This window comes from Cupressus sempervirens, chromosome 8 (genome assembly GCF_028749045.1).
Source record: "Cupressus sempervirens isolate cs-2001-9-10 chromosome 8, ASM2874904v1, whole genome shotgun sequence".
Taxonomy (NCBI): Eukaryota; Viridiplantae; Streptophyta; class Pinopsida; order Cupressales; family Cupressaceae; genus Cupressus; species Cupressus sempervirens.
The window spans coordinates 384106575-384129041 of NC_143125.1; the positions used below are offsets into that span (position 1 = coordinate 384106575).

A 22467-nucleotide genomic window follows, 5' to 3' on the forward strand; every position below is an offset into this window, starting at 1 on the left:
TTTGGCAAACGTGTGTCCAATCATGATGGTTCTATAGTTCCCTGGATCAGAGACTAGGCCAGTCTTGTGGATAGGATAAATCAGATGTGTGGACCAAGAATTTGAAAATCCAGTGTGAATCACTTTATTGAAAATAATAGAGAGATAGGGGCCTAGAATTAAGGCATCAAACTTGAAGAGCTCAGCCCGGAATCCCTCCTCATTTGTAGCTCTACTACATTTCATGGATCTGATGGCCTCAAAAATGCAAGAAGGGTTGAACAAGTGGTAGAAAGGAGGCAGAATGGGGTGGATAGAAGGCTTCCCAGGGATGCCATAAAGAGTCGTCGTGTGAGAGGTAAGGGAGTGAAAATCGAGGGTGAAAGGCGGAGGAGAGCAATGGGGGAAAAGAGTGCGACAAAAAAGTTGGGGGTTGTGGATCAACGTGGAACAAAGGGATTTGCACTAGGAAGCGGTAAAGGAACTTGTCTTATTACGAAGGAAACGAAGGTAAGATGAACGAAGGTGAGCCAAGTCGAGGGAGTGAGCCTCAAAAGAAAAACGCACAGAGCGATGGAAAGCTTTGCAGTCCACATCGAATCATTGGTTCATAGGACAAGTATTACGGTGTTTGTTGCAGAGGGGCAACGAAGGACAATGAGGAATGGAAAGGATGGAAAACTTCTAGATAGCTGTCGCAAGCAAGTTAAACATGGAGGCTGCCTCACACGAGTCAAAGAAACACGCAGGGTTGAGAAATCTTGAAAGATGAGCGGAAAAGAGCTCGCAATCGTCGTTGAGGAAGTGGAAGCGAATGGGTGAGTGAGCAGTGACAGATGGGAGATGAGGGGACTGAAGAGGGGGTGAGACAAGAAGAGAAACATGAGTATGAATACTAGGGAGAGCATGATCTGCAAGAGGAAGGTGTAAGATGGTGAAATTGTGGATGCAAGGAATGAAGGAGGGATAGGTGAGGGCATAATCAAAAACACTAGCACCACCACAATGAGGCTAGCAAGTGAAGAACTCAGATCCAGGAATGAAAGAAAGACCATTCAAGATCACAAGACCAGAAGACTCACATAGCTGCAGCAGATGGCAGCCATAATGAGAATAGCCCAAAAGCATCATCAGAAGAACATTAAAGCCCCAAAGAAGTCGGATCAATCTCAGTGGAGCAGATGGAATCAAAGCTACAGTCATATAGCAGAGTCTAGAGTTCTCTAGTCCTCACATTGAAATAACCGAGAAGAATGATGTACCCTAAAGCAACAAACTGAGAGATAATCTCGTAAAGGTCAATAAAAGGGTCCCCATCATCAGTGCCATGGATAGCATAATGGGAGGAAGTTGGCGGAAAATAATAAGCACTCAAAAAGAGATTCCTTTAATGGTGACACTTACGGTCAGTGTGGACCCACAAGAATCTGGCAAACATACCAGAGTGTACAATAGAAGTGCCACTAAAAATATCATCCCTAATCAAACAAGCCACATCGCCCGAACCACATACCCCACCAGAAGTACGAACCTCCTTCCTATATATAGATAACCATTGATAACCAATAACACACGGAAGAGGACACACAAGACTCTCATGAGTCTCAATAATGACAAGAATATCCGTAGACCCCACAACATTGCACAAAAGACTGGGTGATGACCATATCGAGCCATTACCATTCCAACAATTAACAAGAAGGGAGCAAGTGGGGGTCTTCCTCTTGTTCGACTGCTGGTAGGACATCATTTGGCCTTGGGGGCTTGTCTCTCTTACCAACCATTGATGGGAATCCCGAATAACTGCTTTGAGATTTTTTATAATTGCCCATTTACCAACCCACCTTGCCTTAGCCACAACACCACGAGCATGTTTCAACTCTGTAACCTGAGCCTTCATGAGATCTTCATCGAAGAAAATCTTGGAAGGGAGATAGAATAACTTCCTCTTAGCTCTGAGAACATGGAGCCTATCGACAAGTGAGAGAAACTTGATAAATAGGATGTCACCATGACCAACCCAACACTTGTCCAACATGATGTCAGAAAGATGAAGCTGATCACAAAGGAAAGAGAATCGAACAAAGAGAGGATTGGGAGTAGGAGGGAGTCCACGAACCCATAGATTGAGCTCACAAACCCATTTCACCCGCTCATCCTCAATCTTCCCTTGTACCATCTTGTCAATACTAACTAGAGGTATAGTGTCTGTGCTACTACAAAGGGAGGCCCATGACTTAACTTTTTGTTCGGCTTAAGATATTAGAGAAGAATGCTTTGCTGCAATAATTGACTGTTGTTCTTTGATGGCATCAAGTCCCTCAAGTTGCGCAATAATGGAGTGGATATTGGTTTGTAGACTTGCTGTCTCAAAGGTGAAAGTTTCCGAAAACCTATGGGTCAAAGATGAATTGTGTTACATCCCAATTTTTGACCTAATTTAAAATATAGCCATTGAGGTTCACATGAAGTTAGTTGATAGTTAAATTTGTTATAATCCTGTAAAATTAGCTGTTATAATTTCATGCGAAGATAACATGCTAGTTGATTATTTATCACAAATTTATGGAATTGAAAAGGTAGCTAGCCGTTATGATTATTTATAACTTGTTATGATAATATGATTTAATTGCAGAAAATTTCCTTGCAGGAAACACATCGAAGGGGTGAAAGCATTGTTAGAAAAAAATTAGGCATAGGAGCATCACCATCACTGGACAAATGGGTCGAGGACCTAGCGACTTGAACATCAGGATACAATCAATGAAACTATATGAATTGTTTAAATAAATAATTTGAGAAACATAAAATAATTGAGTTAAAACATAACAACATACCACAAGGGATTTTAATTTATCTTTCATCATATTATTATAATAAATATTTATATACGTCCATATAAATATAAAAATGAAATGGCACCATTATATTATAATAATTTAATAAAGTGATGTCACCCCATTAATATATTTACATGTACTTAAGTAAATATAAAATTATAATAATATTCAAAATATAATAACATTTGAATTATAATAATATTCGAATTATAACCTTCCAGCTCTTTTTCCATCTTTATTCTTTCCTTGTTTATAATCGATTAAACACTTGGCCTATTAAATTGACAAGTAATCTTTTATGTTACGGAAGCCAAGAAGTCTTGACTTGTCTTTTATATGGAAGCCATAAGAGAGTCGGAGATAACATTCATACGCCCGACTTCCTTTTATTTTCACGACTTGTTCATTTCTAACTACCATCTAAACAAGATGCTTTGCATAAACATCCGAATTTCTGTATATTCCATTGGAAATCTTTGCAGTTTGTAGCGGCATTTTTCTTGATACAAGTCTTCCGTACATTGTTTATGCTTGCTGAGGTCATGTATGGAAGACGAACATCTTTTTAATCACACCCAACTACCTTGTTGGGAGAAGATACATTCAATATAAGTTTTGATATTTTGTGCCTATTGCCGCACATATTCTTTATTATGAAGTTGAAGCTGCCATTATACTCTAAGAGATCGATTAAAGAACGACAGATATCTAGTGTCCAACAAAGCTCAGGCAACTCCAGATAATATACGATGCTATTTACCGCATAGGTTAATTAAGAATTGCACACAGATAATGAACCCGAACACGAACAGTAGAACTCTTCTTATTATTATTCGCATATTGCAGAACATTACATTATGCTTGAATGATATGATCTCCTGAATACAATGCTTCCCGAAGGGGTTATAAATACTTTCCGAAGAACTTTCCCGAAGGAGTCCGTCGGCCACATACAACATGTCGCTACATCACAAAAAACCTTTTCGAAGGGACCCGTCGGCTACATAACAAAAACCTTTCCAAAGGGACCCGTCGGCTGATACACAATTTCCTTCCCGAAGGGACCCGTCGGCTGATACACAATTTCCTTTCCGAAAGGACCCGTCGGCTGATACACAATTTCTACCGACAACAGATGCTACTAAAATTTATTTCCTTCATAATCAATAAAGCTTTCTAATTTCTATAACAATAGATTGCAAGCTATATTCGATCTTGAATAATCATAGGAAACCTTGTTATAGTTCATAGTAATGTACCAAGTCATGGAATCATTAAGTATTAAACCAATGTAAGCTAAAATACAAAGTGTTTTTGTAAGTTTTTAATCACAGAAATGTGAAATACTGGAAGCAATCCATTTGCCAATAAATTTTAAAGTCGGCTGATAAATTTTTATGCAAGTCTCTTTCTTTAAAAGAAGATTGTGAAATGCTAGAAGAATGCAATATTCTTGAATCGATAAGAGCCAGATGCTCTAAAAATCTAAACACCTGGGATTCATCGGCAATGTAGCCATGGAATGGTGAAGAGGTGTAAAAGGGAAAAATGCTCATAAACTTCTAAAAACACCTAGGATTCACCGGCAATGTAGCCATGAAATGGTGAAAAGGTGTAAAAGGGTAGAATGCTCATAAACTTCTAAAAACACTTGGGATTCACCAACAGTATAGCTATGAAATGGTGGAGAGGTGGAATAAATCTGCAAGAAAGCAAAAGAGAAATTTCAAATTAGACATGAATAACTTAAATGAAATAGTATTAGTTATGACATAACAATGTTTATCATTTTTAAAAGGAATATTTAATAGCTCATGCATGATCCTGTTTATTGTATTCTCCTGCCGTCAAGTCGAGCAGTGTGTTTAGATACCAGGATGCTCAGTTGTTTGACAAGATGCTGTCTGTTTTGGGTAGGGAGGGCCTTTCTCGTTAAAGATTGTGTGGGGGAATAAGTTAAGGTCCGAGGTCGGGTGGTTAAGCCCTTGACAATGTTTCACCTCTCCCCAAGTTGTCGGACGTACAACAAACAAAGATAAGCTATACATTCAATTGGTTGTCGGAAACAGGTATTTTTACTTTTATGATGTATATGCCAGACAAATGTAAGATTAATTGAGTTATATCATCATTGCAATTATTTTACACTTAGTTACGACAGATAGATTATCTGATGGATTATTATTTTAGTCTTTCATTTATATGAATATTGAATATGAGCATATCTTCTAATCTTAAGTTATTGCCATAGTTAAGAAATGGGAAGTAAAGAAATGATACAGTGGTATCTGAAGCTCTAATTGATTCAGTAATATCTAGAGCCCAAAATGATACAATGGTATCTGAAACCCTAATTGAAGCAGTGGTATATGAAGCTGTAATTGATACAGTGGTATTTGATGCCTTAAATGATCCAATGGTAATCGATGCCCAAATTGATATAGTGGTATGTGATGCCTTAACTGACATAGTGGTGTTTAATGGTAATCGTCATTTGATTCTGATAGAGCGGTATTGGATGGTGGTAGTTATTTGATATTGTTATAGAGGTATTTGTGGACTAACCTAGGCGGTTGCAAAAGCATCCCTAGAATGATTTCTTGGTTCAAATTCCATGGTATGTGGATTTTAATTTCTATAGTAAATTAATTGATGGTGTTTTAAGTTCTTAGTTAAGAAATTTTGTTTAACTGATTTTAACCGTCAATCTCTTTTATATGAATGAAACTAATTTAACTATCTTCCTATGAAAATGAAGTAATAACTGTATTTCTTTGAGTATGTTAGTTGTTAATTAAGACCCAGGAAGACTGGTTGTTACAAATTAGAGGTTGTGGTAGTTTTGAGTTCAAAAATGGTACCAGTCAAAGAGATAACTTGCTCTCTTAACTGCAGGTTGTCCATTTTCATCTTGGAAATCCTATCACCCAGTTGTTGATAGGTGAGAAGTTGCTGGCCTTGTGTTGAACAAGAGCCCCCACTGTCAGCCATATCCAGAATGTAACTGAAAACCAGCAAACGAGGATCCAAGAAAGCACCCGAAGAGGAACACAACTCAATGACGCAAGTATACCTTTGTCACGGTAGGAAAAATCAAGAAATCACATGTACATTCAACAGAGAGGAACCCACAATCGCCAAAAGCCCACAGTCACATCAGCTAGGCCAGCCACAATAGTTACACCTACGAAGACATGAAAATCCCAAAACAGGATGAAAATGGCCATTGGGAGGAGGGACGCAATGGCACAAATAGCATGTAGGGACGGGAAGAGGAACAGAAAGAACTCCCTCACGCCGCTGGACGAAGCCGACACCAAATGAAGCCACCTCGTAGCACAGGGCCTGTAACCAGTGAGAGAACACACCTTCAATGTCAAGTAGAAGTAGCAAAACAAAAATGCAGGTAACACATCGACACTAGACTCCTGCATTAACACTGTCAAACACACCTTTGATAGCAAGCAAAAAATATGAAGAGCAAATATGGGTAAAACTCGGACACTAGGTGCCCATGTTAACACTGTCTCTAGAAGCCATGAACGACTATAGATAGCAGGAATGTGGTGGTGGACGAGGTAATGGGGGAGGTCACGATAGACATTGCGGGAGGAGAGGTCGCGATAGCGGGAAGAGAAAAGAAGACTACGTAAAAATATCTTGTAATCTATAATCGACCAATAAATTAGTTTTATATATTCCCCTCATTTTGAAACTCATTGCGAGAATCATAGAGGACTCACCATATGCTTGCATAAGAATGACCAACTCTTCTTTTCTTCATTCTTTTCATTTTGTCATGACCCTGCTATTACTTGTCACTTTGCTGGTCTTGGACGGACGTCTCTAATGCCGTGAGGGTATTTGTTGTGAGTGCCTTGGTTGTTGTCTATAGTTTGTGCCATATTTTATGATGGGCTATTATTTGCTTTGCTATTTGAAATTGGTAGCCATGAGTGCTTGGACGCCATGATTGGTTGGAAATGCTATTGGTTTTCCTCCGTGGTTGTTAGCTCCCTCTTTGCTGTTTTGCATGCTAATATGATCATATGCACTTTAATGAGCATTGACATTCATGCTATTATGATATCCATATGCATGGTAGCCATACTTGTCATTTTACTGGTCTTAGATTTATCTTTTATCAAATTGCAGTTGCTGAAACAAGGCTTTCACTTTTATTTCTTTGAGATTTTTAATTTCTGGATTTGATTGTGTAGAGTGTTTTTACCATCAACATTTCAGATCATACTACACAATCCATCCTATTTTTGGATTTGATTGTGTAGAGTGTTTTTACCATCAACATTTCGGATCATAGTACACGATCCATCATCAAGATGGATCGTGTACTATGATCCGAAATGTTGATGGTAAAAACACTCTACACAATCAAATCCAGAAATTAAAAATCTCATTTTCATGGATTGTGGAAATCTAATAGATTTGATGTTTTATTTCCTTGATCTCCTGAAGATTCTGTCCACATGAGACCTGAATAGACCCACTCTGCTCATAACCTAGAAAGCATTTTTGTTGATTCTTCTTTGTTTGCCCAAAATGTCAAACACAATAATGAGTCTCATTTTGGATTTATCTCTCACTGTCATATACTTGATGTCGATAACTCATTACATTCACAAGGATGATAGCTCATTTATCTTTTACCATGCTTTGGCCTATTCATGTAAACATAGCTGAAAATAATTATATATTCCAAGCATACAATTACCTATGCTTGCACATAAAACAAAATATTAATTAAAATGGATGATGTTCCAATTACTTTCCCTCTCCTTTACTTTTTTGAATGATGTGATTGAAAACGAGCATGTATGGCTGCCAAATATAGAGATAGGAGTTAAGGTTTATCATTGCTTAGTTCTTTGAGTAATAAGAACTAACACCATTTTATCATCTCACAGGTACAATATCATGAGGACACAAAGCCAAGGGCGCTCAAGGAGTTAGCTTATCCAGATTAACAACTACGTCTGCCATTAATAGGCAATGGAAGACCTTACTTTCTTCCTTTATACTTGACCTCTATACATCTCTCTTTTCAATTTCATTGTTCAAAGAGCTTATTCCACACTTGTGTGAATTCTATGTTTACTTCTCCTTCACCATGTGAATGTAAAAAGTAGTTTGTATCTCCTTTTGTAAATACAATTGAATGAGTGTAATTGTATTAAGCAACTTGCAATAAATCTCCAAATTAATTGGAATGCATATTTCAAAATATAGTGAATATGATCTGCGTTAATACTTCTCTTTTTGTTACCTTCTGCACTTTGGATTTAGTTACATCTAAGTATATGGCTCAAATTGCAACACAAGATATGAAACTTCAAAAATTTCGAACAGTGCCGATGTACCTTAGCTATAACACTTGTATAGGTGTGACAATTTTAGCATGATGCTAAAATTGGTAACAGCTATAATGACCGCTTACTAGGAGTGAGTGTCAGCGAAAACCCTTAGCCCAATTATTTCTAGTAGGTTAACCAAGGTTTTATTGAGGGAATAATAAATAAATCAAAGTTGTCTTAAATTTCTATTTATAAGTTTAACTAATTATTTTTATAAAAAGCAATCTTTTAAGTCTAAAGTGACCTTGTAGGAGCCCAAAATTGAATCAAAAACTAAAAGGGGCCACTCTATGAAATATTAAATAAAGAATTTCTTCAAATCTTGGGAGGGATATAAAAAAGGAATTGCAAAGGACGTTACTCATCTTTGCTCATTTTCATATCCTATTGTGAAATTTGGTTGTTTGTTCAATTAAAACTCTATGATGAAAAACCTAGTAGTTAGAGTTATGGGAAATCTTTTTTCCTAGTCAATCCAATGGTGGATTCATATAGAATTTATACTGGAACTAAATGTGTTAACTTCGAGAAATAGATTGAATGAACATGATATACTTTTCAGGTTTTGTGAGGCTTTACAATTTATAAGTTTATTGAAAATTTGCAGGCAAAGGTGAATTTATAAAGTGTGTTAATTAATTAAGCTGGGCAATGCATTGATTTTTTATAGCTGTGCAATATTTCCCTCTGAAGAATTATAATTATGAAATTGTAAATTGTTAGCCTCTTATCTGGGAGGTCTTGGGTTCAAGTCTACTTGTGCTTAACAAATAATAATAACTTATCATGACAAAAAAAAATCTTGGCTTCAGCATATTATCCATAAAAAAAGTAGCCAGTCCAACAAATATTATACAACAGAAATGAATCAGAGAGATCTTAAAGGCTATTATAGGTTTTAGAAAGGAGTCATAACATGAATAGAGCACTCATTACTCAGCTGCCAGCCTTTAACTTCTAAAATAAACCACGAAAAATATATAGCAGAGCCTATTTCTGATTTTTGTGAACTCTATGGAGGATGTGGCACAGTAAAGCGAATTTCCCATGGGTTTGCAGAACTTCCATTGCTGTAAGATTCATTTTAGGGGAGCTTTGAGGAGATAAAAAGTATTGGTCCATCATAAGTTATAGCTGTATATTGCAGGGATTGAGTCATGAGCAGCATAAGGGAAAAATAATTAAGTGTTTCCACCTGTTGATCAGACTTGGCAGCTAGGAAAGATTATTTTTAATGAGTCCTTTTCAGTAAGGACTCTTGACTCAGCCAGTCCAAGGAAACCATATAATTATTATGGCATGTAGAGAGGTGTAGAGGATGTAAAGGACTACAACTAGCAAGGAGAAAACTTTTGGCAGTCCATCTTTGTAGGATAGAATATTATCCATTGTCTTTTAATATTAAATAGGCTGTAATAAATAGTTGATATGATGACATTGAATGTTGCCATTTGGGTTCTTTGTGACTCTTCATATTAGAGATACACGAACTTTCTTTGTTTTTACATTATGAATGTTGTTACAAAACAAAAGAAGGATCAATGAAATTACACAAGAAATGATCACCACTTGTTTAATGGCAAATCCTCCAGCACTTGCAAACATCTAAAACAAAAATGAGACCAATGTTTCTAACAAACTTGATCTGCATGATTAATACATGGTTCTTGACAAAAAGGATGATGCACAACCTCCACTTGTCTTCCCTACACTATTAGACGTTCATAGTCAGTCAAATTTTTACTTTTACCTTCATTCCTGACTGTGACTCTAATTCACAGTTCATCTCCAACTTTTTCTTTAATCACAAGGATGTCATTGCACTAGTGGATTTTCTTCACCCTTCATTCCACCAGTGTTAAAACAGTATGATCTCTTCAAATTATGATTTCTTCCTGCCTTTGTTTCTCTTTAGGCTTCCACATGAGATCAGCTTCTTAAATGCAATCACACAATTGTTTGTTCCCCTATCTAATAACTACTTGTAATATGAAAATAAATAATAAGCATACAAGAACGAGTAACAGATGTATGCCTTTAATTAGATGATAAACCAAGGATTCAAATGCCTTCACTTACTATATGAAACTTATTTTAAGTACTTGATGTCTCCAACTAGAATGCAACCATTAAAATTGATCAATACATTTGAATCATAATGAATACCCACAAGTTGAAAAGTAATACATAGCTGGCTACAATATAACAAGTTATTTAGTCAAAATTACAATAGTTATAAAATACATATTCTGTCTAGAGTAGAGGTGTTGAATCACCTTAAGCTCGAGCACGAGAACAGAAAGATATGTTTTTCACTTAAGTTTGTTCATATTGCACACTTAAGATCCCATAGGTTCTAGGTTTTGTAGACTGAAAGCACAAGGAAACTTATCATTTCCTTCATTGTCTGAAAAAGGAGCTGCCCCCCATTATTTGGAGAACAATTTTTCCATATACATCATTCCATTTTGTGTCTCTATTGAATGTGTTAATTAAATGTTAACACTACAGTCTTGAAAAGGAAAATTTAAATGCCAATAATACCAATGATTATGAAATAAATTGTTGAAAGTAATTCATCCACTTAACTGATGATGTTCTTGAATCTCTACTTGTGAATTCAAGAAACATTCTAATCAATATTGAAAATTATTCTTTGTCTAGTACATAGGAGAAACACTTCACAAATAGAATACTTAGTTCAAAATTAAAAAAATCCATCAAACAATTTTTAAGGGAATAATCATTAGAAGCCTTAATTGGAATGAAATATCTTTTTAAAGGGCATTAAAATCTTGAACTCTGCCTAATCCTCTTCTTGTAGGAACATGCATCTCCACAAGCAAGCATGCATTGATTTTGTTATAGAGGTGTCTAAAAAATTCATTGAATACTGACATTATTCAAATTTCATACAAATACAATGTGTGTGAACTGTAGTCTGCAGAATATATTAGCTTTGTAGAGAAGTGAAATTTTGAAACATCTGTAGCTGATGCTTTTATCTGTTTGTTTATTCAGGTTCCATATTCTTACACAGAAAAGAATAGCAAATGACTGTTTCATATTCCTAGGCATCAGAATAAGCAATGCATACTCACAGCATAGCGTGGACCAATATCCTGATGATTGGAATAAAGTCCAGACTGAGAAAAGGCATCACATCCCTGCATCAAAGACCAGGTCAATGATCATCATGGATCATGCACAAAAAGCATTCAACCAAATTTAGATTCTATAAAGATGCACATACATTGTGACTATCTATTGACATATTCAAATATTCAAATCAAGATGCTGTTTATTGATTGCATACTTGGCTGCATGTCATGCATAAAACTGCCATCGCTGGAGAATTGACATGGCTCAGTTGAGTCAAGAAAAATGCTGGACCAAGGAAGCCAATTGATTGCATAACCTGCACCATTTGTAACATATGCTCTTAAGAATTCAAACAAGGCTTATGAATCTCTATGGCTGAAATAGGATAATACCAAGTGTTGAATTAGAAACCACACAAATTTAGCTATCATTAAAAGAGAGAAAACTAGAAAATATTATATAGTAACAACAGAGGTAACAGATTGGAATGGTAACAAGGACAGCTTTTATGCACTAGTACCACCATCCAGATGAATCCATATTTCTTTTTGAATCCTAACAGTGAACAAAATTTTCCTATGCGTTTTGAACTTTAGTATACAAGTATCCATGACATATTGGAGCAGTGAAACACTAATATTTTAACAAGATCTAACTAACAAGAACATCAAAGAACCCTTAATTATTCAGAAAGGATACAAAAAACTATAAATTAAATTTACTGAGCACTTTGATCAATGAGATAAAAGGTGACTAGGAATGCCTGTACTTGCCTTCCAAACATTTCAGTGCTAGACACTAAATATTAAGAAAATATAATTCAATAATGATTTCAGGCAACAAAAAAGTCAATGCTTGACAGATATGTTTTGGGTATCTTGTGCTAGTGGCTCCTAGTATCTAGTAAACATTTAAATACACTACTGGAGACTTTGATCAATCGGATCAATTAGAGAGAAGGTGAATAAGAATGCCTTCCCTTTCATTCCAACATTATAGAATATATTAATTATTAAGACAGCATAATCCAAGAATTCTTTCAGAAAAGACAAAAGAACCAATGCTTGACAGATATGGCTAGAGCTTGGCATATCTTGTGCCAGTGGCTTAAAGTCATACATCTGAGCCATTTTCAGATCTGTAACCTGCTGAATTATTTCCAACACAAAGAAGCTCTGTGCAGAGAAATTGCTGTGCTTTTTGGCCACTAACTTCACTGCAGTGCATGGCAAGCTCCAAAAAGTAACCACCATCAAGAAGACTACTATTAAGCTGGAGTGTGCAGATGATCATATATGCTTTTGACCTGTGGAATACACCATGAAGAATATACAATCCTTTGGTTGTGATTATAATGTTCCCATTTTCAGGTTCTCTTGTAGTGCATCTAGTGTTGGCTTTCTAGGTTGGTGTCAATAGAATCAGAGTAGTATTTTGATATTGTCAATGTGTTCAAATGGATTATTGGAGATGAATGATACTCTCTGGAGTGATTTTGGACAGCCTGTCTGAGACTTACAATTTTTAGCAAGTATCAATTTGGACATTGACTGGGCACTTAGGAGTTTTGGACGACTTACTATTTTTATCTGTTCATAACTTAAATAAGTTCTGGGTAACTACTATTTTTGGCAACTAGTCATAGCTTCAGTCTCCTTTCAACTTTAGTATGTTGCATCTTCGACTTTAGGACCTTAGGGGAACATTTTTGTTTTTAGAATATTACTATCTATAGTAAATGTGATAGTTGATAGCTCTCCAACCCGTTCCACTTAGCTATAGAGCACAGTATCTTCAGTTTTAGGACTTGGTGAATTTCCTAAGGCTGGGAAATAATATTTTATTATTTCACTTAAATATTTCGATAGACTTTATCACTTAATTTAAAGTGGGCAACAAACTCCAGTTGGAAAAATAATATTTCTATATCACTTTATGTGGCCTCCTAAAGAGAAAAGAAAATAAAGTTTTAAGTGATTTTATGAAATATCCTACCTGGGATATATAACCAAGTTTCTCAAAAATATAATTCCCAATTTTCCAGAATTACATAACCATGATACATGCACAGTTTCCCGTTTAAACCAGCAAACAGCCAAATATTTCCAGATTTTAAATAAACAAACATTATTGAATTACAAATCAGCAATACAATAACAAACACCAAATATCCAATCTTAATACGGTAAAAAGAGTTAGATTGGGCAAACTATGAAATGCACTTGAACCAATGTGAACTCTGATGTGAATTGATCACAGCGGATGTTGAACCAGGTTTGTGTCTGATTCACGATGAGAAGCCTGCAACAATTGCGTCCTCAAGTTCTAAAAACTGAAAGAAAATGCTTCCACTTTCTCAAAGAGAAATCTTCCTTTGTTACTTTTTTGCCCTCTTTATAACCAAGCATGCTGAAAATGAACAGCCTTGCTTTTTTTCATGCTCAAAAATGTGACCTTTCAACTTCCTTCTCCTATCTTTTCATCTTATTCCTCCTTTGTCACTTTTTTGCCCACTTTATAATATTAAATTGACCTTTTTATAAATTTTCATTATGCTCTCATAAGCCAATTTTAATATTACATGAATGTCCTTAAATTTCCTAATGTCCCAAATAGTGGACATTACAGTCCCTCCTTGAGATTGCTTTCCTTTAAGAAGAGTTCGTAAACAAATACGAGAATCCCATATCCATTTGCTAGCATCTCTATGGCCCATATTAATAACTTTGAAGCTAGGACATGCCGTGCTATGGTACCAAAAGAAAGAATGCAACCCATCTATCACTATGATCTTTGGATCCCATGTCATCTTGAGAGATGCTACTGCTTCTGTATGTTGCACTACTCTGAACCCAACTATTCCCTTAAATAGTTAACCCAACATAACCCACAAAACACAAGGCACTCATCATGTCAACTCCTAGGTCCCATACCATCATGTCAACACAATATTGGGAGTCGTAATGGTGGTCCATCCATCCTCTATCATCTTGTATCATCCAACTGCACAAGTGTAATGTCCCCATTGGTTGCCAACATCAGTATTTCAGGGATTAGCCTAATATTGGATCCTCATAGGCTAATGAGGATGGTTAGAGGGTCTTTTGAGGATTGGTTCATCTCCAACATTCAGCGATTTATGGATTTGGCCTTCGTTCGATGTCATTTGGACTCCATTTGCCATACTTACTATGTATAGTAAGGCAGGGGTAATTGAGATGGACACTTTCTACTTTTAGAAAGTGTATTGGTCACATGGAGAATTATGAGGAGAGATTCCTATTCCAAACGGCATGGCAATCAGACAAGTATTTCAAGAGATATTAAAGTTGAAGTGACTTAAGTGATTTATTTAAATAATTTAATGTTATAAAGTTATAAAGTCACTTAAGTGACTAAAAGACGAAATTGGCTTTTAATCCCACATTGCCTAGTTGTTTGTGTCTTCCCTCATATCGAGCTTATAAAAGTGTGGAGCTACATCGGGATTAAAACAATGAATATATGTTGTTTTCACAATTCCCAAAGGTTGCTTGAATGTGACTGGATATTTCCTAAGGACAAAACCCCTTAAGGAAAATAGTGAGTTTGGACACAAACCTGGTACTCACATTTGCACTTTCAGAACTAATGACTGGATTGATACGTTGATATCAGGAGATTATAGCTCCATGGCAGAATGGTTTGAAGTCAGCATAACACAAAGGTTATTATTTGACAGTTGGAGTTTGGATGGAAAGGAATGAGATCAGTCACCCCATGGCAAAGAGAAGTCACATACGTAAGTACCATTTCCAATCCTAGCTAGGTGGGAACGGCTTTCTTTAGTAGCAAGCTACAGTAGAAGAATGCGTAGCAGTTGGGAGTAACTAGACGACACTCAGTTTTCCATTTGGTAAATCCTGCACGTGATTACCTCCATTCCTAATAGTAGGTCGGGATTAATATCAGGTAGAACTCATAGAGTTTGGAGGGTCTGCAAATCATAAAACATCTGCAGGTTGGGTTCAGTATCAATTATAATGCACAGAGGTAGTAGTGTATGTAAGGGCAATTAAGATTCTTGGGTTTGATTTGGAAGCAGCAAATTCGGTGTTGAGGAATCTTTCTCTCACAAAGCCTGCAGGGACATACATCAATGCAGGAAGTGGTAAATCTGGAGATAGGTGGTGAATATGTTTGCAATCAGATTTAGCAGGTACAGGTGAAAAACAGTACATAAGACCAGCAAACTGGACGTGGATGAAGAACATTCAAAACACAGTCAGACACCTTAGGGTATTGATAACGAGATTAAATGGTCAATTGCCATCCTGCAAATTTAATTCCAGTATGTTCATTTTACTTTGAAAGTTGGAAGTCTGCCATGAGGCATTTTGTAGATCTGCTGGTGGTCTATTATCATGGTCAAAAAATCAGTATTGTAACTTTGTGAATTTCGAATCATCATCTTAGCTGCTTGCTAAAAGGCATGATTTTCTTAGTGTAATGCAATTATTTCATAGCCTTCATGTTATGATCAGTACAGTGGGATGACTGTAATAAATTCAGCATAAGAAATGGGTTACCTTCCAACTGTTTGACGAAATACCATCAGCATAAGTATTGATTTTCTGATTAGATTAGGCAAGGAATATAACAAGTATAGCACTTTGCCTATGCCAAGAATACCTCCAATAATCATAAAAACCCACTCATCAGGTCTCCAAATGCTACTACCATAACCCGCATCAGCAACAAGATTATCAACAATGTTGTCACTAAGCCACTGAATTGGAAGGGTAAACATCTCATATGAAATATATAGCAACATTTGCTGTTTCCACTCATTTGTCTGCTACTCACTAACCCTTTCATGTCAAGCAAAATCTGAAGATGTACTAATAGTCCAATCATGGCAGCCACTGATAACTATAGCATGGATGACGAAAAAATCACCAACCAATAAATCAAACTGCAACAGCATAAAAGTTCAATAGAAAATCTATTAGTGAGCAATGGGGACTTCATTATTCCATGAAGACATTTCTCAAGTCTCTAACTCACTATAAATGACAATAGTCAAACTATCATCTTCACCATTGAGAGGTTTGTCATCAAGTGAGTTTCTAGAATTTGTATCACTTGCTTCATCCTGTACCTCATAATATTGTGAAAACATGCAATTGCTATTGTAAAAATCAGGACTCATGTGTTTGACTTCTTGCTAGTTCTTACAGTCTTAATTAGCAAAATGTACTTCATCAGGATGGAAAATGGTGGAAACATTGTGCTTATTTTCATGCTCACAAATGGTATTGATTCCTTCGACAATTTAGCATCTTAAGACCCCGTTGGAGTTGAACCATCATAGCCGCCTATATATATATATATATATTTGGCTATCCCTATTTTGGAAGGTCCAATGGATGCTGATGCTCTAGAATCTAGATAACTAGGAAAACCTCATTGGATTGCACCATGGATTATGCTGATGTCATGCACTCTTCTTGAGGTGATAATGGAATAGCATTATGTTCGTCTATGGATTCATCAAAGGAGTTTTTCTGTTCACTAGTTTTGTGAATAGTAATCAACAATTCACCGATTAAGAGCTTAAAATATCTATCATTAGTGGCAATGGGTTTTTCGATAATTTTACCCTCAGTTATTTAGAAGTTAACCTCCAGTTTGTTTTCAAGCGTATTTGTTTCAGCTTGTGACCCATGAATCAAGTCTTCACTTATATATGCTTCTATGTCCCTACCAATATTCCTCTGCTTTAATTATTCTTCTTTATTGACTTCACAATTATGAGTGTGTCCAAGACTCACGACATGTAAAGCAATCCTCTCTTCTCATTTGGTTCTTACTCATTTCCGGAGTTCTTGCAACATGTACACCTGGCAACATTAGCTCATTTTCAGTCATAAATCTCTTGAACCTGTCAAGCTTATGTTCCATAAATTCCTCTACGAGCTCATAAGCCATGGGTGAGATTCTATTTTGCTTTTTCCATATAGGAAAAAAATCTAATTGTAATTTCTTACATATGTCATCCTCCTCCTCTAGGCTTAATGATATGATGGTTTTAATGCAAGCTCTCACATTGTTTGGTTGATGTATTTTTGTTTAACCTTAAGAACTATAGGATCATTTCTTGTAACCAAGATGCAACATGAGAATAAAAAATATGGTCTTTGCTATGAGTTCAAAAATTTTGACCTTTGAACCAACAGTGGGGTCCTTGTTATCATGTAGCCCTCATAACTGTCCACAATCAGCTGGAATACCCTTCTTAATATATTGTCATCATAAGGTGTGACTAGTGTTGTTATTCTAATAGTTTCACTAACACATGCAGCGACTGATAGTCTCACATCTTCTCTTGTATGCTCCAATAACCTATGGTGCACTACGACAACCATTGAAGGCTGCAAGGCCCAATTTAGAGCCTCCAATCAGAGTGGTCCATTCTGGATAAATACGATTCCACCTCTTCCAACTTAGCAAGAAGACCATTGAGTGGGCTCATGGACTCCAATTGTAATCAATTGATATACAACTCATTTTCTCTATATTTTACTTTCTGCAAACAACAGTGTTGTTTCTAGTTGAATGTGTCATTAAACTCTTTTGAGAACAAATTGTTCTTCAAATTTTCCATTATCTTGATTTGTTTTGCTTTCACCAAACTAATGCACCGAAAATTATTTGTGTACTAGCACTTCCTTAAATCCGACCTACCTATGATGTACTATCCTTAATCACACACACTCCCTTAATAACACTATTGAGATCACCCATGCCAGTACTGCTGGTTTTGTATAGTTCTCCTGATTATTGCTTCTGTTACTTAAAAGATTTTTAAATGAGCAATTTGTTGGAGATATTGTCCTTATGCCATGTAAATGAGTTTTAGAGTTTAACTTCTATTGCAGGATTTCTTAGTAATAGAATACGAGATTGTGACTAGTAGATAAACAGTTCAAATGTGACTAGTTGATTTCTGATGCAAAGTGTTAGGAAAAATAATTCAATATCAAGGGTGCTATCAAAACTAGTTTATGTTAACCAATAAGAACCCACTCCTTTCATTAGGACTGTTCACTCCTTACCTAGGAATTAGTAATGATTAATAATTGGTTCAACTAAATGAACCTGTAACTCCAAACTTCTATGTGAGTGCTCATGTACTGCTTATAGTTACCAACAATTATTATAAATATATTCTTCGCACACTTCAACCAACGTTGACCCTCATGGAAAATTTTGGAAATACCCAACAGAATTAACTCCACCACCGCCTAGATTCGATCACATTTTTCTTTAATTTTTTAATTTCTTGCTCCACATCGCCCAGCTATTGTTTTTGCTAACTTCCTTGATATTGGTGAATGGAAAGATCTTTGAATTTGTTTAAAGAACACCTAATGTTTTCAATACCTAGAAAGGTCTTCATTAAATATTTGTTGGACTTTATTAATGCTTCCCATATATGTTATAAAGTTACCTTCATTTGTCTTGTGTGAATATTCTCCTCCTTCGATTAAAGCATAACCTGCAATGTAATATTTTTAATATGAATTCACCAATGAGACCAAATAACAAAGCGGGTCCCTTACGTTAATCTTCAAAATCTAATCTTTGCAACATTATAATTTAAAGTCCTTGTGGATTAATGAAGGGACCAGTATGTAATCATTTCCAACCTTCTGCAGGAGTATTTTTTGTCAAAACAGACAACCCTTGAGGATTTTAGTAACACTCATTCTGGAATAATCTTTACTGGAAAAGTCTTTGTTGGACAAAAGAAATAGATGGGAACATGGCTTGACACAATATCTAGAGATAAGGACATGCAGCGTAATAAACATTCCTCTTGGGGAAAGAGGTGGTATTCACCACTTTATCCTTCCGCAATGGATGTGTATTTATATTATTAGTGTTACAATGTCATGGTCTATCAAGGTCTTCAAACCACCAAATCAACTGTTGTTATTACTTTAAAAAATTATACATTGCAATGATAATTGGGGCATCAAGGAAAACATTACAACTCAATGATACACGCTTGAATCGGTTGTACCCTCTAGAGGTTCCCATTGGCTCCCAATTGCTGAGAACTTCATGACAATGTTTAATAGTGGACAATTTTGAATCAAAATAAATACCACTCAAAGTTTGTTATTAGTAATCTGGCCTTGGAATAGGCATTTAGTATCAAGCTCGACCCCTAGCTGAAATTCATGATACTTTCATTAACATGGAACTTCCATTATTTCCAGTTTATATGTCATCTAAGTATAACTTGTTCGAAGCAGCTTGTCTATTATTCTCGACAGAAGTAACGACCAATTCTTGAATCAAAGCCTATTGCACGTTGAAAGAAGTGCTATAAGGCTTAACCAAAAGTTGGAAAAGAAAAAATTGCTTCAACAATAGACGTTTGTTGATAGTTAAATGTGGTCTTTCCAATTCCATCACAACTCTTCCACACAAGTCACAATATCTCACCATAAAAGCAAAGCACTAGCAACATGCAAAGAGCCATTTGACGTGGAACACTGAATCTTCTATTATGTCAATAACCACATTGCACAAGTACTAACTATTTCTGCAAATTCTCAGCACTCTTCAACTTATTTATATCCTTTGCATTAAACCTAGGAAGCTTGACCAATATTATGGTTGTTGAAACAAACCAATAGGAAGGCCCAAATAAATATTTCTTGACTCCACCTATACTTGGCTCCACAAATATTTCAAATATACTCCACGCTAGTATATTGACAAGTCTGCAGCAAAACTTTACACATTCATATAAAATTGAAGCATTGCTCAAAAAAAGGTTAGAAAATTGAAGCATTGCTCAAAAAAAGGTGGCCCCCACTTAATCATTATATAAGATTTCGTGCACCAAACAGTAAAGAGGGAATAAGATCAATACAAATGCATTTCATCTCTAATACCAATGCATCAAATGTACATGGGGAATTCTTCTTTATTTGATTCATAATTAGCCAAATAAAGTCCAAATATCTCTAGAAAGATTTACCGTAAACATAAACATAACTCTTTGCTTTTAATAAGCAGCTACTTTAGGATGCATATCCCAATACACTCAAGCTCTTGGGCCTGATATTGTGTTAAATATAGTTCACCTTCATTCATTTTCCAATCTCATTTTTTACTTCAGGGCTTTTAATGATATATATCTCACTCCTCCAATACACATTCAGACTTGGAACTGCTTTGAACAATAAAGTTCAGAAACAATCAAATGATATTACTTTCAACACTATTCAAAATGATAAAAATCTTTCTTGTAGTTTAATGTCTCTGCTAAAACCTTTATTATTATTCCCAATACGATGGTAGGTCTGATGCTATAATACCACTAAATCATCCCACCTAGGATATTTAACAATGTTTCTCACAAACATAATTTCTAGAATTATAAAATTGTGAATACATGCATAGTTTCACGTTTGAACCAGCAAAACACCAAATATTCTAGATTTTAAATAAACAAACATTATTGTATTATAAATCAGCAATACAATTAAAAAAAAAAAAAATCCAATCTCAATACAGTAACGACAGTTAGATTGTAAAAACTATGAAATGTAACTAAACTTCCAATATGAACTTTGATGTGAATTCACCACAACCGAGTTTGCATCCAATTCACCACGAGAAGCCTGAAGGGATTGCATCATTAGGTTCTGAAAACTGAAAGCCAATGCTTCCACATTCTTAAGGAGAAATCTAAAAACAATATCCAAATCCAACCATACTAAAAATGACCCTTCAACTTCCTTTATCACGTTCTTGCCCACTTAATAAGATTAAATTGACCTTTTCATAAATTTTCATTATTCTCTCATAAGACAATTTTCATATTACATTCATAAGTCCTTAAATTCCTAATGTCCGAAAAAGGGGCCATTACAATTTATGAGAAAAAGGTAGATGTCCACTTGAGGAAAGAGAAGTGAAATATTTAAAAGGGAAAAGGTTATCATTTTATTATGTTTCAGTTGCCTTCATTTCTCATTGAGATTCTATATATTGAGGTTTTGGCCTTCATTTTAGATATGTCGATCTAGTAATTTCTAATATTTCCCTTTGAGAAAATCTTGTATGGTTTCGAAGACTGGATTTGGACAATCGCAAGCTTTGTGAGAACGGAAAGCCTTGCAAGGAACATCTTCTATGTCGATAAAAGTAGTCTTACTGGACTCGACGAGTCTTGAGCCGAGTTAGGGCTCTAGAGATTTTTGGCCTCTAGACTCTGACTCAGCCGAGTCCTGATAGAGTCCTGTAGGGTCTCCTATAATGTCCCCTTTTTTGGGATATGAGAAAAATTAATTGGCCAACCCAATTTATATTAATGTTAACTATTGAGGACTTAGGATAGGATTAAGAAAGCTCAAGAATCACAACTTGGATCCTTTAAAGATGAAGGAATTTGTTTTACACATACTTAGATTCGGGTGTTTTCAGTTTCCCTCTAACGAAGTGGAATTTTGGTTTAATTTTGTGTTCCTGAGGAAGAACACCTTTAGGCTCTTCTTGTGAATCAAATGTAAACCCAGTTCAGCCTTGTGGTGAATTCGGACGGAGTTCACACTATGCATACAGGTTCTTTCTAGGTGTTTCCAATCCAGTTTTAATACTATTTTTGAGATCGGATATTTGATGTGCAACAACCAAATTTTCTAATCCTAAATTACTTTTCATTCTATCAAATTAAAATAAGTTATTTACCTATTCACACACATGGGATTAATGATTGTAACTAATTAACTGCATTCACATGACATGCCTTAACTACCATTTGGAGATTTACTTCCCATATTCAATTTTCAAATAACCAAAATATGTTACAGAAGATGAGTGACCATTATCTAACTAAAATATTTAAACTACCATTTCATATAATTGAAAGAAGTAAATGTAACTACATATATATATATATATATATATATATATATATATATATATATATATAGCTGAAATTGAAATAAGATGTGAAAGGAAATGTAAATACTAAGTAAGTTTGGATCACACTATTGTTAAGAGAAAACCCAATCTGTCTTGTGCAAGTCTTGGCATTATTGTAGAGAAGCATTAATAGGGGCTTAACCTCCCAACCATGGACCTAGTGCAATCCCCACTCACTCTCAATG

At 35.6% G+C, this 22467-nt stretch overlaps 1 protein-coding gene across 4 annotated transcripts in view; it reads right to left on the minus strand.

Annotated features, from left to right (window-relative positions):
- LOC149542907 (sodium-dependent phosphate transport protein 1, chloroplastic-like) overlaps positions 1-22467 on the minus strand; it is a 330548-nt gene that overhangs the window by 45913 nt on the left and 262168 nt on the right. For all 4 annotated transcript variants that reach the window (XM_089797824.1, XM_089797823.1, XM_089797822.1 and 1 more), the window contains 2 exons: positions 11508-11609; positions 11293-11358 (listed from right to left, as the gene is read on the minus strand). In XM_089797824.1, the coding sequence (XP_089653950.1) occupies positions 11293-11358; positions 11508-11609 (168 nt within the window). The remainder of the gene's footprint in view (positions 1-11292; positions 11359-11507; positions 11610-22467) is intronic.